General features: G+C 54.2%; 2 protein-coding genes and 1 pseudogene across 5 annotated transcripts in view; all 3 read right to left on the bottom strand.

The window, feature by feature from the left end:
* Window positions 1-219: 219 nt before the first annotated feature.
* Window positions 220-9,837, bottom strand: HMOX2 (heme oxygenase 2). 4 transcript variants are annotated; one of them, XM_050980019.1, is made up of 7 exons: window positions 9,029-9,160; window positions 6,228-6,285; window positions 4,659-4,759; window positions 2,879-2,996; window positions 2,116-2,607; window positions 1,062-1,182; window positions 220-980 (listed from the first exon to the last, which is right to left on the bottom strand). In XM_050980019.1, exons 3-7 carry the CDS (start codon window positions 4,736-4,738, stop codon window positions 856-858), a joined length of 936 nt encoding a protein of 311 aa, XP_050835976.1. In that variant the 5' UTR covers window positions 4,739-4,759; window positions 6,228-6,285; window positions 9,029-9,160; the 3' UTR covers window positions 220-855. The 4 variants fall into 4 exon arrangements, with proteins under 4 accessions (XP_050835976.1, XP_009090226.1, XP_018771669.1 ...); XM_009091978.4 differs by lacking the exons at window positions 6,228-6,285; window positions 9,029-9,160 and adding an exon at window positions 9,702-9,837; XM_018916124.3 differs by lacking the exons at window positions 6,228-6,285; window positions 9,029-9,160 and adding an exon at window positions 9,291-9,664.
* Window positions 9,838-9,962: 125 nt separating this feature from the next.
* On the bottom strand, window positions 9,963-13,818 carry LOC103817761 (zinc finger protein 501-like; annotated as a pseudogene).
* A 1,139-nt stretch (window positions 13,819-14,957) lies between these two features.
* The window catches only part of SLX4 (SLX4 structure-specific endonuclease subunit), a 28,420-nt gene continuing 25,399 nt past the window's right edge, over window positions 14,958-17,978 (bottom strand). The window contains 3 exon segments of the mRNA XM_018916129.3: window positions 14,958-16,348; window positions 16,945-17,334; window positions 17,547-17,646. Of these exon segments, the coding sequence (XP_018771674.2) occupies window positions 15,988-16,348; window positions 16,945-17,334; window positions 17,547-17,646 (851 nt within the window). The 3' untranslated portion in view covers window positions 14,958-15,987.

The following is a 17,978-nucleotide window of genomic DNA, read 5'->3' as shown; positions in this document are numbered from 1 at the left end:
GATAGCACCTGGCTGTGTCCTCAGCAGGGCAATGAGCCTCCCCTCGTGGAAACCCCAGGGGAAATAGCAGGGACAGTGGGGTGCTAGGGCAGGAGTTTCTCAGGGACTGCATGAGTCAGAGACAAGTGAAACAGTGTGGGACTGTACTCCCTTTCTCCCCCTTAACACCCTCCCCAGCCTCCCCATTCTCACAATGATGCGCTTTTGACTTCCCCCAGCTACAGCATTGCAACTTTTTATTCCAATCAAGGTTTCAGGAGAAATAACCAACAACCAACCCTCAACCCCAAAGTTGCACAATACAGATCTGTCACTTCCATAACCCCACCGTGGTCCTGCCCCCATCCCCAGGGAGCTCCCTCCAACTTTGTTCCTCAGCCATTGCACCAAACAGGACACTCCTCTGAGCTAACAGCCCCATGGCACAGCCTCAGCTTCTCAGGGTAGGAAAGCAAGTGCTCATTGTTTGAAAGGCTGATGACACATTCTGCAGATGCAACCCAGGGCAGGAAACCCCCTCCAGACACTGCTTCAGGGATGGAGATGAAAAGCCAAGCATGTGAAGCCTTTGCCAGGACAGGACAGGACATTTCTAGCCTTAAAAGCTGCCCTGGCCTGGGCAGGGCAGCGCTGCAGTGGAGTCCTCACCCCCTGCCACTGACCAGTCCCGTGCACACATCAGCTAAGGAGGTGTTACAGCGCTGTGCAAGGAGGTTTGGACAGTCCCACGGGATTCCTGTTCATTTCCTTACTCCACTCTGCAGCCAACTCACCACCAGCAAGGGAAGGGTCGGGAAGCAGGCAGGGCACATCTCTGCCCTTGCCCCCAAGCAGAGCCACACTGGACTGTGCCCATCACAGGATGTACCAGGCTGCAGCTCCTGCTGCCACAGCCATGCAGGCTGCCAGCACCAGCTGCACCAGGGGCTGCCTGGCCAGGCCCACAGCAGCGTGGAAGGGGCAGCTGGGGCTTGCTGTGCCTGCAGGACACAGAAAGCACAGTTAGCACTGCCACTCCTGTGCCACACACCCCTGGCAGCCCCCTCACTGCCACCACCTACCCAGTTTGTCTGCATAGTAAGGGCATTTGCGGATGTCTCCCTTCCCATCGTGGACTGGAAAGCCTCCATCTTGGGCTTCTTCTCCCAGCGACCTGCCGATCTTGTCCAGCTCATCAAACACCTGCAAGTGGTCACAGTGAGCACACGAAGCAGGCAGAGCCAGGCAGCTCTCAGCCAGACCCCTGCAATCATCTGGGGAACAGGCAAGCACCGCTCCTGCTTCCCTGTCCCCAGCTGCCTGTCGGGGCATCCACTGCAGAGCTGGGGTGACACCTGGCACATGTTGCAGCTCCAGGAAGGCACAGCCCAGCCCAAGAGCATTCAGTCAGAGCCAGGAGCAAGGCAGCACCACCCTGCTGCTCACTTCCCAGCCTGCTGCAGGTAGGAGTGTGGGGCAACAGGCTGTCTCCTCCCTGCTGCAGGAGGAGGAGGATCCCAGCTCCTGCAGTGGTCAGGCAGCCCCTCTCACTGCCATGGGATTCCATAAGGATCCTGACAAAGGAGCCAACCACACCTCACCATGTTCCTGGCCAGTTTAAATCACACTGACCTGCTACAAGCACAAGATTAAAACTTCCATCCAGTAGCTAAATCTGTGTTCATCCCCTGGGGCAAGAGGCAGCTCAGTCAGGTTTGATGAGAGGCAAATGTTATGAGAGGAACAGGAAGCTCCAGACATTTTTGACCATGGGCAACAAGTCAGACCTGAGACAGGAGATGCATTGTCACCAGGGTGGTGCAGCACACTCAAACTGTTTGAGGCTGTCTTGGCACAAGAGCTCTGCTCCCCTCACAGCTTCACAGCCACAGAGCCTGTGGGAATCTTCAAATCATATTAATTTTGCCTTAATCAAAGCGTTTGGCTGTGGTGTTGGAGCATGGGAGGAATTCCTGCCTGAAGCTAGTGAAAACTAGTTCAACTAGAAGCGCACCGGCTGTGGTGGTCTCAGCCCCAGACCACTGACTGGGTGAGTGGTGTGACTGAATTAACCTGGGCCAGACCTAAAAGCTGCAGCACGTACACATACAGGACATCAAGGGATTTGTTTAGTACCTGCATGTTAAATCTGAAGGCTTTGTTGGCCTCTTCCACGATCCTTTCCTTGGTGTTCTTATCCAAGTCCAGAGCATTCATTCTTGCTCTGTAAAGCTGCTTGAACTGCTGTGCGTTGGAAATGTTGTCAAACACGTAGAATTGGATCCCTTCCTCAGTACTGGGCAACTTCAGGGCCCTCTGGGCTACCTTCTTCAGCACCTGGCCACCTGAGAGGTCCCCCATGTAGCGTGTGTAAGCGTGAGCCACCAGCAGCTCTGGCTCGTGTTGTCCCACATGATGGATTCTGTCCACATACTGCTGAGTTGCCTCTGAACACTGGACCTTTTCTTTCCAGTCTTCGCCATAAAAATAATTGAGGTCTTTGGCCAAAGCTTCTCTCCGGTGAAGCTCCACGGGGAAATACAGAGGAGCAAAGAGGGGGTTGTCCTTGTTGCGATCCATCTCCTCTTCCAGAGCAGAGTAGGTGAAGTAAAGGGCCACAGTGGCCAGCTAGAGACAGAGCACAGCTCATGTGAGAGGATGCTCACTAGATGGGCACAACTCATCTCATGACTACTCCTGCCTACATGGAACTGGGGCAAACAAGAGCAAGCCCCCAGGCCTGGCACAAAACCAGCCTGGAGGGTCTGTACCAGGCAGGCATTGCTTGAATGAGCCAAGGCTCTGCTCTGCCTACCACCATAGCACCCCAGGGCTCTGCCTTGGAGTCTGCATCAGTCACTGAGTCCATCAAAGAGATGGGGAGCAGAGCAACACCCACCTTGAAGAGCTCCTTCTTGATGCGGCCCTTGAGGAAGTCCTTGACAAACTGGGTGTTCTCAGCGCGGTCGTGTGATTCCTTCGTCCCCTCCTTCAGCAGCTCCGAAAGGTCCATGGGGCTGCAGGCAAACACAGAGCTCCTTTCACCCCACAGCCTCACACAGACTGTCCCTGCTGTGTCTGGAGGGCTCCCCCACCACCCACCATCCCAGTTTGGAGAATGTACGAGGTGAGACCCTCAGGCCACCCTGCAGGCTGTGGCACCTGCTAGAGGAAGCAGCAGGGTGGCAGCAGCCCATGTGCCAACCACAGCTGCCACTCCAGGAGGGCTGGGGCTTACCAGGGCTCTGGCCCAGGATGCTGAAGTAACTGCCAAGGACCTGCTGATCCCTGCACCACGACTTTTGCTTCTCATCCATATGAGCCCAACAGCACTACACAAGGAAGCCTTGAGCTTATGGGGAGCATCAGAACAGGCTAAAGGGCATGGGGGCCTTGGTGGTACCTTCTGCTGGAGAACAAAAAAGGCTCAGGTAGGTCCCCCAGCCTTCCCAACTTGGATATCAACTATTAGTGAAGAGATGAGAGCTGAATGGCAAAACAGGGCAAGAACACCCTTAAAAAGTTTATTTCTCTGGCATTACACTGGTTTTTCAAGTTTCCACATTGTGTCTTGTTTTAAAAGAGACCCAGAACATTTAAATCTATGATTTTAGGCTACAAGCACTGCACCTACCTGGACACAGAATCACAGAATGAACTGGGTTGGAAAAGACCCTTGAGATCATCAAGTCCAACCTAGGACCTAACACCTCCTCATCACCTAAACCACGGCACTGAGTGCCACGTCCAGGCTGTTCATAAACACATCCAGGGACAGTGACCCCACCACCTCCCTGGGCAGGCAATCCCAGAGCCCAGTCACTCTTTCAGTGTGGAATTTTTTCCTGATGTCCAACCTAAATTTCTCCTGGTGCAGCTTAAGGCTGTGTCCTCTCATTCTGTCAGTGGCTGCCTGGAAGAGCCCGAACCCCTCTGGCTACAGCCACCCTTCAGGTACAGCATCAGGACACTGGTACAGAATCAATACTCACTCAAATCATGCCAAAGTGCACCTCACAGTTTTTATCACTACTTTGCTACAGCTACCACACTTGTGTTAGCCCTAAGATAGGCTTTGAACACTCCAGACCCACTGAGTGTGCCAGCAGAGCCAGCAAACATTAACTTCTCATGAAGCTGAGCCTGTCAAGTCAAAGAAATCAACCAGCCTGTCTAGATCTTCTAGGAAGCACCCTAGTCACCCTTCCTGTTTTCCAAGTCTGAAGCCTTGGCTTTTAGAACATGTGTGTGAATTTGTTTTTTAAAGTAACCTCCTAGAAAATGTCCTTGCCTAGACCTGGGTACTCTGCAAAGGCAAGAGCTCACCAGAGCAGAGTTCACCTCTAGAGTCAGTTTTCAAAACAAGAAGCCTGCCCAGCAAGCCATGGAAAACTGGCTTCCCTTGGCCAGGAAGACACAAACACAGCTGCCAAATAGTCAAGAGTGTTTCTGAAATGTGACTTTCACAGTCAAGTGTTTGTTGTCAGACCTGCCAGATCACTCTTTCCCATCCCTTCCACCCTACAGTACAGTTTGACCACAGAGATTTCTCAGCACATGTATTTAATTAATCACTTATTGGGGTCCCTCACTTCTTTCAGATGAGAAGGATCACTCCTGGAAGATCTCTTGCCTTGCCCAAGGCTGTGTCTGTGCCATTTGTGTAGGACAGAACTCACCTGACAGCATCATCTTCTATTTCCTCATAATGCAAAACGTCTTCCTCTCCCCCCTCCGGGCTCTCCAGGGCTGATGGCATTGTGGTACTGCTGGGATCAGTCTGAAAAGCAAAATCAGAGAGGGGCATTCAGGGGAAGCTGCCTTAGCAAAAGGATGGGTGTGAAATGCTGAACAGTCCAACCAGGAGTTCTCTGAGCAGCCCTACCAGGCAGGACCTCACACCAGGCACTTCCAAGGATGCAGATCTGCCTGTTCAGTTCAGGTGAACCTCAACACTGACACCAGCTCACAAAACATTAAACACAGCAGCCTGCATTCCATTTCCCCCTTCAGGATGGCTCCTGGCTGAAGATGAGACCTCCATCGTGGCAATCTGCACTGGACTTGTGAGCAGGCTGCTTTTCCCTGGTGCTACCAAATATTTCCCCCAATGTCACTCTGAGCAGAGTAACTGGGAAGGGAAGCCCCTCTCCTTCACTCAGGAGGAAGAACAAGCTGCATGTACAAGTACAAAGCTTCCTGAAGTAAGCAGGGGTGAATTAGGCCAGCTGAGCTCTGAAGTCAGGCAGCTCACAGGGGAAACAAGAACATTCCCTGTGACAGAATAGAGGAGGAGGAACTTCCAAAGCTGGGGTAGATTTCACTGTTCTGCCTTTCCCAGGCCACTCTCCAGCAGAGTGAGCTGCAGACAGCTCCTGCTCCCACTCACACCCTCCTCTCCCTCCTGGCAGAATTTACTTCAAATCCTATAAGTAACTGGGATCCCCCTGCTCATTTGCAAGAGGAAATAAAATCTCCTTGGATGTAACAGGATGCACAAGCCTTACCCAGAAGCAGGAACACGACACACCTGGATTACATTGGCTGAGCACAGAAATCCAGGCCCCTCATTTATAAAATGGAGCTGTAATCAGCTTTGTGCAGAGCAACACCACCACCACCTTTCAGGCAGCCTTGGGAGATGAGCAAGGAGCCAAGCTGATGCTGGCACTCCCCAAGGGAACCAACTCGTGCTCCCCACTTCAGTTCAGCCCCCCTTGCTGGGCTGCATCCATGGATTCATGTTCAGCCCACAGCAGGGGACTGGGAGAGCCAGCAAGCAGCTGGTCAGGGCCAGCACTGGCACAGCAGCTCACACGAGCACACCAGTAAGAAATTAATTGCTCTCCAGTTCCTCACCCCAGAGTTTCTAAGCCCTTTTTCACAGCCACCCTCAGGGCTCTCCACACTCCAACCAGGAGCCAGGGCTGAGCCCCATCCCCAGGTGCAGCCTAAGGCTCCCCCAGCTCAGGCACAGCACCTGTCAGGGGGACTCATCACCAGTGAAGGTTTCCCCTGTGATCACAGAACCCTTACCTTTCCTGGGACACAGCCTTCCCCAGGGGAAGGCTGACCAAGTGCATTGCTTTGGGATGCCAGGAGCCCAGGGCTAGGACAGAAGTGATTCAGGTGCCAGCCCTACAATCTCACCAGCCCTCCCCTGACATGGCACCGTGCAGCCTCCCCAGCCCAGGATAAAGGTCAGGCCAGAAACCAGCACAGGTGCTGGGCTGTCTGTGATCACTCACCAGCTCAACCCAGGGATCCACCTTCACTCCTCACAGCTTCAGAGTGGGGAAATGCCCACTGTGGGGAAGGGAAACACAGCACAAAGCCAAATGAGCCAGCTGAGCTCAGCCAGGAGCCTGTGGTGGGCACAGGAGGAACAGTGCCACCTGCCAATGCCACCAGCACCTGCCTGCCCTGCTCATGGCAGCCCAGGACCTTCTCAGGAAATGCAGATTCCAAAATGAAACTAGATAAACTAGTTCCAATTTATCTGATATTCCCAGAAAGCCAGACTCCTGGAGGTGAGGTGTGCTGTCTCCACATGCCTGAAACAGCCATTGCTGAGAGCAGAGCTACAGAGCACTGGAGCCACACTCATCCCTTGGGAGAGGCCTGAAGGCTGACATCAAATCCAGCCCGAAGGAACACACCAGGTCAGGCCTCAAAATCAGTGATTAACAGCAACCATGGCTCAAGGCTCCCCAAAGATGGCCCTGAGATCATCACCTGCTCACTCATCAGAGCCTCCACTGCCACAGCCTGAGCATGCTCCTGTTCACACAGGGCACCCAGAGGGGTCTCAGCAGCCTCCACCCAACCCTGTCACTGGTGCTGTAGAAGCACAGCTAATGGGAGTGGTGAATGACTGTCCCAGGAGCACAGTCTGCTGTTGGGAGCAGGGGTTACCATGCAAAAACTCACTGAAGGCCCTTGGGGCCTTCTCAGACTTGTGTTTCCTTTCCCCTGGCATGTTTTGCAGGGCTCAGCCTGACAAGCTCTTCTCCCTGGCAGTGGTAACACCAGTCCCTGTAGCCCCAGGTGAGGGCAGAACTCGTGCAGGAAATTGTGGAAGCTGAGATTTTTCTGATACAGTCTCTAGCACGGACACATCCCAACAGGACAAGTCAGCACAAAGCCCATCCTCCCCTGTGCTGGATCACTGAGAGCTGGGAGGAAAGGCACTCAGAGCCACTGTGTCTCACACCACCACACACTGGTGCTTTTACTCAAAAACTGGCAACTGCAAGCCCCAGTTTGTGGTCACAGCCCTGGTTTCTCTGCTCCTCTGAGAGGGGGCATGTCCCACACGCCGAGGAGGAGGCTCAGGCAGTGCCACCTCCTCTGCAGAGGCTGGGATGCCATTTCATTTGCTGCAGGGAGCTCTGCTCATCCAGGACCTGGCTGATGTTCAGGGTACCTCCCAGTGCCCAGACAGCCTGCCTGGGAGCAATCCAACAGCTACCACTTGGGATAGCAGGGCTGGAGAGTGGGGAGGAGGTTTGGTACAGGACACAGCATTCCAAACATTTCTTTCCCAATGACAGTGTTCAAACCCCCTGAGGAAACCACATCTCAATGAGTACAGTTTGTCCCCACACACATCTCCTCACCAAGCTGCACACCCCAGATGCACAGCTGTCTTCTCAGGGTAGGAAAACATTTAATCCAAATAATCCCAAGCCTTCTGAAGGAAGAAGACACTGCTGCTGAAGGGAAGGAGCACTGGAAGCCCTAGATTCGTCTGGGCACTCTGGGAGAAGTTTGGTAACTCACAGACAGTACAGAGTTCATATCTGCTGTTTAATTTGCATGCAACTTCAAGGCATTTCCCCACACACAGAGCTCAGTGTGGCTGGACCTACCATCACTGCAGTGGAAACAAACCTCAGAACCCCAGGCCTCGAGGCTTGAAGAATCATCCCAGAAGTTACCTGGCAATTCCAGCACGAGATTCTCATCTCCATCTCCTTCTGGTGAGGGATTTGGCAGTGGCTGCTGCTGGAAATGGAGCCTCATAGACTAAGTTACCACATTACCTGACCCCAGGTAAGTTGAAGATTTCACCTGGACACAGCCTAAATTGAATTAGGCAGTAATTCAAGTCCCAGACACTTCTAGTGTGCCCACACAAACACTACTTCTGTCTTCTGGAGCTGCAGCCCAGCACCTCAACAAACTGACCAAAGGAAGCTCCTGGCGACCTCAAAGACTTTGTTCAGTTCTGCCCTGTGGGGGTGGCACTTGTATCAGCCCATCATTATTTTCTCACCATGGCTACAGGAACAGTCAGGGCTGGATGTGGGCTGAGAAAGAAAACATTGTATCGGACACACAGTTACACCAAACAGCCTTTGTCCAGCAGAGAGCCAGCCGGTGCCTGCCCAGGAGGTCCTGTCGGCTGCCAGCTGTGCCTGGGACAGCCAAGCAGGGCCAGTGACAGGCACTTCGGGCTGCTATGTGCAATGCAGTGCTGTGTGTGGGTGCCGAGACTTGAACAGGACAAAGGCCAATAATGGAAAAAGAGGAATAGCAAAAGGCCTTCGTTCTCCAAGTGCTTCTCTGAGCTCTGCGGGGCCAAGGAAAGCCAAGTGGCCTCATCGCCACCGGCAGCACGCAGCGCAGGGCTCTGATCCCCCAAGCCCCAGGCGTCGCTGACGAGCAGCCATGCAAAGTCACGGCGGGGCTCCGAGGACACGGCGCTGGCACACGCCGCCGGCCGCGGGGCAGGCACTCGCTCGCTCGCGGGGACACACGGCAGGACCAGGGAGGGCTGCGGATGGCCGGCCCGGCGGGCGGGCAGAGCCCGGGAGCTGCGGGCCCGAGCGGCCCGGCCCGCGCCAGGGCGGTCACATCGGCCGCGCCAGCCCCGGGCCCCGGCGGGCAGCGGCGCGGAAGCACGGCTCTGAGGCGGTCCGGCAGGGCTTCCCGCCCCACCCGCCGCCGGGAGCGGGCAGAGCCCCACCGGGTGAGCCCCAGGGGAGGGGCCGGCCCGCGGGCTCGGGCCTGGCCGCGTTGCCATGGGGACGCGCCGCGCACTCACCGCTACTGCCGCCACCCTCGGCCCCCGCAATCAGAGACAAAGGCCCGGCGCGGCCGGCCCGGCTTTATGGCCCAGCGGGCGCCGCGCGGCCAATCGGGAGCCGCGCACGGCACGCGCCGACGACTGGCGAATGCGGGCGAGGCGCCGCGCTAAGACCCCCCACGGAGGCGGGCGGGGCTCGGGTCCGCGCACGCGTAGATGCCGACGATGGGTGGAAGGTGGGTGCAGTCACGTGGTACCGCTGACACCGCCCCATGCTCACCTGGCCGGCCCCGCCCAAGGGCCCGACCCTGGAGGGCGGCAGGAGAGGAAATGTGCGCATGCGCAAGCGACGCTGCGCCCAGCAACCGGAAAGGGCGGTCGAGATGGAAACATGGCGGCAGCGCAGCGGTACAGGCGGCTTTATTGGCGGCTGCAGCAACGGCACCCAGCGCAGCTGCCGCCCCACAGCCCCTGCAGGGCCGCGGGCACACACCGCTTGCCAGCGCACGGGGCCGAGGGCACCAGGCCTTGGACTTCTTTGGGCTGCGGCTCCAGCCCCTGGGCTGACGGAGGGAGCTCAGCGCCTCTCAACACAGATCAGGAGCTTTTGTTGACCGAGTGTTGTAGCCTCTAAGATGCTCCGTGTGCTTCAGTCTATTAATTGTCCACATGTGGGCACAAAGTCATTTACCTTCCTCTGAAATACAGGAAGCACATTCCAGCCTTTTCAAAGCACGTCCTTTCTCTCCCAAGAGCTTTCCCTCCGAACACCACCGACTGCCCCTGCCGTGTCCCCGCTCCTGTCCAGAACTCCAGCTCCTCGCACTAGCTCTCGCCTATTTGCACCTCTCTCCTTTAGGACTCTTTCTCATGAAACAAAAGAGCCTTCCCACTCCGTGAGCAGGGCAGTCAATGGGGAGAACGGAGACAGCGAGACCGCGGGAATCAGAGCCTAGGGCTGTCCCGGCCCGTGGACGTGCCGGTGCCGCAGGAGCGCGGAGCTCACGGCGAAGCCCCTCCCGCAGTCGGCACAGGCGTAGGGCCGCTCTCCGGTGTGGGTGCGGCGGTGCTGGCTGCGGTGGGCGCTCTGCCTGAAGCTGTCCCCGCAGTCGGTACAGGCGTACGGCCGCTCCCCGCTGTGCACCCGCCGGTGCCGCAGCAGGGCCGACCTCCAGAGGAAGCTCTTCCCGCACTCCGTGCACTCGAAGGGGCGCTCCCCGGTGTGGAAGCGGCGGTGCTGGATGAGGTGGGAGCTCACCGTGAAGCTCTTCCCGCACTTGGAGCACCCGAACGGCCGCTCGCCCCTGTGGAACCGGCGGTGCTGGATGAGGACCGAACTCACGGTGAAGCTCTTCGCGCACTCGGAGCACTTTTACGGCTTCTCGCCGGTGTGCACCCGCTGGTGCTTCATGAGCTCGGAGCTCTGGCTGAAGCTCTTCCCGCACTTGGTGCAGCCGTAGGGCTTCTCCCTGCTGTGGACGCGCCGGTGCCGCGCCAGGGCCGAGCTGACGCTAAAGCTCCTCTCGCAGCTGCCGCACGTGTAGGGCCTCTCCCCGGTGTGCACCCGCCGGTGCTGCACCAGCTGGGCGTTCCCGCAGAACCTCTTCCCGCACTCGGCACACCCGAAGGGCTTCTCCCCGGTGTGGGTCACCTGGTGGCGGAGCAGCTTGGAGCTGACGCTGAAGCTCTTCCCGCACTCGGAGCACTCGTAGGGCCTCTCCCCCGTGAGCGTCCTCTGGTGCCGAATCAGATGGGAGCGCTGCCGGAAACGCAACCCACACGGGAAGGGTTTCTCTCCGGTGTGGATCCTCCGGTGCTGGACGAGGTTGGAGCTCACACGGAAGCTCTTCCCGCAGTCCCCACATATCATCAGCCTCCCCACGGAGGAATTTCTCTGCTGGGTAACATCTGGCAGCTTCCCGAAACTTTTCCTACGCAGCGTCACTCGGCTCTGCCTTTTCTCCAGAGGTCTCTGAACCCTTCCTGACCTCTGTGGGACGAGTGGGTCCTGTGCAGGACTCTGGGAATTGTTCTCCTTGGAAAGTCCTGACAGTGAAACCTCCAGGTGTGCCAGCCCAGGGATGCCTTGGTGGGGATTCTTCTCTTTTTTGCTCACAATCCCATCTTCAGCTGCAATAAAATGAGAATCTAGATAGAAGTCACAGACAGGAACCTTTAAACAGGGGAAATCAAAAGGGATCAAATTCTAAAGATTCAGCAGATTGACTCTTACAGAAAGTTCTGATATTTCCCTTCAAACTACACAGTGGATTTCTCAGTATGTTCACAGGAACAAACCCTGGGAACAGCCCTGTGTGCTCTGACAGAACCTGAATCCACTAAAATAATTGGCATATTAGAGGAAAAAGTTTGGTGCTTGAACAGGAAAGATGGCTGGTCTTCTAGAATATTTGAAAAATTCTTAAAAGCTGAATTGAGAGTCATGGAAGTGCCACAAAGAGCTGTCCTACTCAGCAGAACAAATGCAACATCCCTGATCTGCTGCTGCTGCTGCTGCAGAGGCCCTAAGGGATGAAATCAGACACCTCAAGCATGGCTTATGCCAGCCTTAGAGGCAGAAGAAAGGCAACTTTGTGCTCCCATGGATGCACGGGAGAGCACACAGAACTGGGATGAGAAAGTGCTGTCTTGGAGCAGGAGAGGCACTGCAGAACTAAGAAAGGAGAGTCCAGAATTACAGCCCAGATGATCTAAGCACACATCTGATCTTCCTCTTTCTGGGCAGTGTAAGAAAACACCACAATGTGATTTCACAGTGACTCCTGAGATGCCTTTTGCAATAGCTGGGTGTGACACTGACACTTGATATAGTTTTCCTTAATATTGTTCCATGAGAGCAACAGAAACTGGAGCTTTGACAGCCAGCTATTCCATCCAGGTGGGATGTGGAGGAAAAGAGAAGAGGGACATCCAAAGACAGGATAAGGACATTTCTGGCAGCCCAGCCTGAAGCCCTTGCCCTGTGGGTCAGACTTACTGAGCAGACAGTGAAGCTTGGGAAGTTGCTCTATTGCTGTTGTCTGTAAAGGGTTTGATCAAAATCACAATGACAGGACCTCACTGGAAGTGTTTTAAGTGAAAGGAGAATAAGTTCACAATGCTCAGGAATTCACACTGGAAGTATAAGGCTGAACTGGCAAAAAATTAATAAGCAAGCAAGGAAAAGTGTGTTTCTTCCTCAGCCCATGCCATTTGGGTTGATCTCAAGCCTCTGATGTGCCCAAGACTGGCAGTGCTAAGATCTGAGTCAAGCTCCAGGTAAGCCAAGTAAGTGCAAACATTGGGGGAAAACCTAAGTATCACCTTAAATGTACCCTTGGATCTCTTTCTCAAGAGAATCCACCTGGAGTTCTTCAGAGGTGTCACCAATTGTAGCAGAAGGAAGCTCTGGAGTCCAAAGGCATTCTCAAAGACATTCATCCTTCACCAAAACTAGTAAGGAAACTCAGCTGCTGTGGGATGAATGACCTTCATGAGGTGGGGAGGAGTTTATGATTCTGCTATTCAGACACAAAGGCTGACTATAAACTGTGTCAGAGCCTGATGACACTGACCTGCCAGGTGACAGGGGAATGACAGAGGACATGCACTGCAGGTAAACAAAGAAGTGCAGAGGGGACCTGGTATAGAGGCCTCCTCTATGGATGGGCCTAGGATGTTCTTGACATCATTCTGGAATAGCCCCTTGGAGCAGATGGACAAAAACTGCAGCTCCCAGGCAGACAGACAAAACAGCTCATCAAATGTTAATGATTTTCAGGGAAAAACAGATAATAAAGAGAATGCAATTGTGCCCTTGCATCTCAAACCTCACAACTTGACTGTGTGCAAGGGCAGGGATGGATCCTCCATTTCAGACAAATTCCAATAGAGCTGATGACATGAATAATAAAAGGCACAGAACAGCTTCTGCATTGGAGATAAAGGGTGCAGCTGACAGGGTCATCCCAGAGGACTGTGAAACTACAAGTGGCCTGTGGGATGGGTGGGGATCCCTCCTGCACCATCTGCTTTGATTTAAGAACTGACATGAAGTGAGCTATTAGAAGGCAGCAACTCACAAAGCAGCTGAATATGCTGTGGAACTACTGGCTGGAAGCTGTCACAGATGCTAAAACATGCACAACTTCAGACAGTAAGAAAATGCAGAGAGAGCTGTGAGATACTGAGACACTGCATATCTGCTTCAGTAGTTTCTGAAGTCACGGAGTGCCAGGGCCTGGGAAAGCATCCAGGAACACACCAGGACACTGCCTGTGTCTTCTCTGGTACCCAGCACGGGCTGCTGCTAGGGACCACTGGGTGGACAGTGGTCCATCCCGGTATCACCAATCCTATGCATGCTGGTAGGGTCTGGGAATCCTGGAGGAGTTTTTCTCACCGACAGGTTCACAGATGTGCTGGGTTAATGGTCAGACTCCACGATCTTAGTGAGCTTTTCTCAACCTCAGCGATTGTATGACTGTCCCATCCCCTTACCTGCACAAGTGCTGCTCTCAGACTTCCCTCGGTAGGCACGGAGGTGGAAGAACCACAGTTTCTCCTTCTGATCCATGTGGGAGATCATTTCCAGCTGCTTTCAGGGGACCTGACTCGGGGGGAAGACACGGGGCGAGTCAGAGGGCCGGGATTTACCCGACCGAGCGGGTGTGCACCAGAGCCCCTGAACCGCCGCGGACCCGCGGGGCTGGCGGGGCCGGGAGGGAACGCGGGGGGCGCCCAGGTGAGGGGTGGGCGGGGCCTACCGGGGGTCCCGGCCCGGCCCCGCAGCTGTCCCCGATCCAGCCCCGCCGTGTCCCCATCCCGGTCCCTCACCCGCTCTCGGCTCCGCTCGGCGGCCGCTGAGGCGCGGTCACGTGACGGCCAGCCGTGGCCAATGGCGGCTCCGCGGGCCCTGAAGGCGGCCCGGGATGGCGGCGGAGGGGCAGAGGCGGTGGCGGTGGCAGGCTCGGCCCCCTGAAGGACTCGGGACCCGTCACCTGCTGCCCGCTCCGTCCCGAGCCTTTCCGCCGTGTGCCGGCCGAGCCGAGGGTTTTCCTTAGCCGGGCTTCAGGCGGGAAGGGAACGCCCGCCCAGGGGAACAGGAGCCTCCGCTGCAGAGGCTCAGGGAGCAAGACGCGATGGCAGCCAGCGCTTTCTGAGGGAAGAACATTTCCAGAGGACACCAGAGCAGAACTCTGGCGGTCTGTATCTGGGCTCCATGTCCTTCCAGGACAGGGGTGTCCAACCTGGGCACTCTCAGGGGCTGCAGTCACCCAGGTCTCCAAAGTTGTGAAGGGAGCAGTGGGATTGTGCGATCTTGGGCATGAATCTGAATTCTTAGCAATCACACGTGGTTTGGGTTGGAAGGGACCTTAAAACCCATCCCATTTAACCCCGTGCCATGGGCAGGGACACTTTCCACTATCCCAGGTGGCTCCAAGCCCTGTCCAACCCAGCCTTGAAGGTTTGCAGGGATTTGGAGTCCACATCCTCCCCAGGTAATCACAGGGATGGTTCTGCCAAAGGCTGCATCACCTCTCCCAGACACTTTGTGTTCCATTAGACATCTGACATAAAATCCTCCAGAAGAAATTTTATACTGGAAAGATATGGAAAGCAAACCAGCAGGAAGGACTGCTCTTGGATTTATCCTTTCCATATAGAAACACTGGCACTGTAAGTGTGGAGCTGTTGGCCTGGCTGAGCCTGGGCACTGGGGCATTCCTGCCAACAGGTGTTAGGAACCCGTTTGCTATTAGGAAAACCCCCCAAGTCTTCTCCACTCCCAGTTGAAGTTTGTGAGTTCAAGTTTAGTTTTTTTAGGCATAGGCTTCCCAGTCATGTTCTCACCCCATAACTGAAGATGGAAAGAGTAGTCTAGTTCAATAAAGTTCATGTTTTCTACACAATCCTGTGTTTGTTTACTGTTCCATATAAGAATGGACAGGATTTAAATTGTTTATTGCATATAATATAAATCAAAATCAAATTCTATATAAAAAAAAAATTATGTCCGATATATACAAAGATCTCTAGAACTCTGACCTCTTTTTGTGTTCTGTCCCTGTTTTTCAGGGAGCCTTTGCACACTCAAAACTGCCAGAACAGACAGAAGTCAGAAAGTTGTTATGAAGGTAAATATTCAATATATAAAATACAACAATTTAGGGTCCAAGACTTCTCCAGGAGTCCCAGACACTTTACAACTGGGACCAGTCCAGTCTGGCAATGGGACTAATCCAGGCAGTGGGTTTTGCTCAAGCTGTGAGAAGTGCTGAAGAGTTCCAGTGCTCAAAACTGCTTAATATTTTCTTCAAGACATCTCTGCTGGGGGCTTTCCCATGACATAGGGTATCAGGGGCACTTTTGGAAGGTGTCACAAAGGGAACAGAACAAACCCCTGCCCTGTTATGCAACCATTAGAAAAACCACAGATTTAGGAGTTTTAGTAGAGATTGCCAAGTGAAGCAAGAAAAAAAGCCTTTTATCTATTTCCACAGCATTCCCTGCCTTAAAAATCAGCAGTGCAAACTGTGCTGAAGAAGTGAAGATGGAAGTCACAGGAGTGTCAACAGGCAGTGCTAGACAGAGTTGATTGAATCCTGGAGCGTGAAGGGTAAAGCATTTCTTAGCCCAAATCCAGGGAACAGGTCCTGGCACCGAGGGAAACACCAGCACGAAGAGAAGTTGGGGACCAAAGATCTACTGGAAAAATGGAGAGAAAAGGCACAAGAGTCCAACAGTGTGAAAAGAGGTTGCAGGTGAGCAGTGTGCTGAAGGCAGGGCAGCCATGGGGCGTTTGGGCCGGCAATGGGAGTGCAGCGGCAATGGGAGTGCAGCTCCGTTCTCCTGGATGTCACCTGGAATCAGGCCACGAGGAGCAGCAGTGCTCCACCCATCGCCTGCTGCCAGAGCACCAGCTGGGAACTGGGAATGGGGCTCTCCAGCTTGGCAGCAATCCACATGCAGGAGTTTCAGAGGGGAGGGGTGGGCTTCACTCGGTATCGCCTTCTCTGTTTTCTGCTCTCCTTCCTTTTCTGCTCCTGCTCTTTCCTGGCTCTGGCCATGGTAGATGTGATGCACTGAGAATCCAGAAAGTCCAGCAGCTTTGCCTTGGAAATTTTAATGCCATTCTGTTTGAGCTCTGCGTGCAGATCAGCCAGCTCGATGGGTTCATAGAAGAGAATCCTGTTGTACAGGGCCGTGTTTGAGCGGATGTAGCACCTGACTGCCTCCAGCTTCTCCTCTTCCCGAGCTGCTGCTTGAGATGCTGGAAATTCCTCTTCCTCCTCCTCAGATGTAAAAGCACAGGTTTCAAATCCATTCACAAAGGAACTAAAAGCAGGATGAAACAGACCAGAGGTCAAGGAAAGAACAGGCTAACAAGGACAGGACCAGAGCTCCCCAAATCCCTGATGGTGAAGCCCTATGACTTCTCTCTGTGGGATCACAGACCGTGCATTACCAGGACCCACAAAATGAATGAGGCAGAACATGACAGGGCTTCTGCAAACTTCCCATCCCAGCCAGGACAGCGCTGGTCCAACTCACCCAGCCCAGAGCTGTATGGAATTTCTGGCTCCTGGCCCTTCCCTCCTGGCAGGTAATGCCAAGGGGTGCTGTGCTGTCCTCTCTCAACTCCAGCTGCAGGTTCTCAGGCAGCATGGAGTGCTCCATGTCAGTCACCTGCAGACCAGGCATATCAGATTTGGGCCTTGCTCATAAGCAGCTCTTTTATGTTCTGAGAACAGTTCAGTGGGAATTAGACTGAAAATCCAAAGCCTGTTTCTTTTGTAGGAGACCACATGACACACTCAAGGAGGTGGCAGGGCAACTGTAGGACCCAGGGACAGTCACCTCTGTTTGCCTCATTCCTACCTCATCCCTGTCCTGCACCCCTGAGTGTTTTGTGTAGGATTTCACTGCCTCACCTCTGTGAACCAAAGGAGATGTCACTTCCATCCACTGAGGAACGTGCTGACTCCTGGGATGCTGGGAGCTCCTCGCCATCAGCTGCCAGGGACACAGCTGGCCTTTCCTGCTCTTTGGCTCCTCCTGGGCGATGTGTCACTTTAGTTCTGTCCTTGGGTGCGGCACAGCCTGTTCCATGGGATGCACCATCAGCCTTGACACTCTGCTTCCTCTTGCTCACAGCCCTCGCAGCCCGGCCTGCCTTCGGCTGCCTCGGGGACTTCTGGGGGAGGGGCTGGGAATAGGAGATTTCATCCTCAAAGTCAGAGTCCCCATCCTGGTGAGTGTACTGGAATATCTCCTTCAGCTTCAACACCATCTGGCGCTTTGGGAGAGCACGGACACCGAACCTGAAAGAGAAGGTGGGAGTTTAGGTTACAGTAATGTGGCACCTTCCATTGTCACAGCTCAGCAAGAGGCTCAGGCCAGGAAGTGCAGCTGGAAAAGTGTGATGTGACCTCAGGAAGCCCTGGCTGGAGCTTCACCATGGCTCCCCTTCTTTCACACTGCCTGCCAGCAGGTACCTCTTGTAAAGAGCCATCCTGGGGGACATAATGCTCACCTGCTTAGCTCCTTCTTCAGCTGCGGGGTCTCCATGATGGAATAAGCTGGCATGGGTGTCACTGGAGTGCTGGGGGACCTGTTCTCCTGACAGGAAGGTTCTGCAGCAGAATGAAATTACTGTGATGAGAATCAGTACAGAAAGGACTTAAAAATGGCTGGTAACTTCTGCTCTTAGTGGCAGAAATCCAGTATTATCTAATAATTGTTTAATACTTCCTTATAAGCTTTAGTTATTACTCAGCTTCATATTGGATAGAACAGTCAGCACTTTTTTACCCCCCTTAATCGGGATACTTGGTTTTCATCGACTTTACATCAGAAAACAGTTTAAACTGGGACATTTGTCACATCTGAAAATTAGGCTATTCAGGGCTTTGTCAGAACAGGCGACATTGAGAAAGCATTAAAACCATGTTTACTGAATTCTGTG

This window comes from Serinus canaria, chromosome 14 (genome assembly GCF_022539315.1).
Source record: "Serinus canaria isolate serCan28SL12 chromosome 14, serCan2020, whole genome shotgun sequence".
In the NCBI taxonomy this organism is placed as follows: Eukaryota; Metazoa; Chordata; class Aves; order Passeriformes; family Fringillidae; genus Serinus; species Serinus canaria.
This window is presented reverse-complemented; position numbering and strand designations above follow the sequence as displayed.

Excerpts from the sequence above, each read along its gene's own strand:
- HMOX2 (XM_018916124.3), bottom strand. The coding sequence starts at position 9,350 with ATGCGCACATTTCCTCTCCTGCCGCCCTCCAGGGTCGGGCCCTTGGGC. Across the intron at positions 2,997-4,658 it reads ATAGAAGATGATGCTGTCAG|CCCCATGGACCTTTCGGAGC; the intron begins GTGAGTTCTGTC and ends GTTTGCCTGCAG. Across the intron at positions 981-1,061 it reads TTACTATGCAGACAAACTGG|GCACAGCAAGCCCCAGCTGC; the intron begins GTAGGTGGTGGC and ends TGTGTCCTGCAG.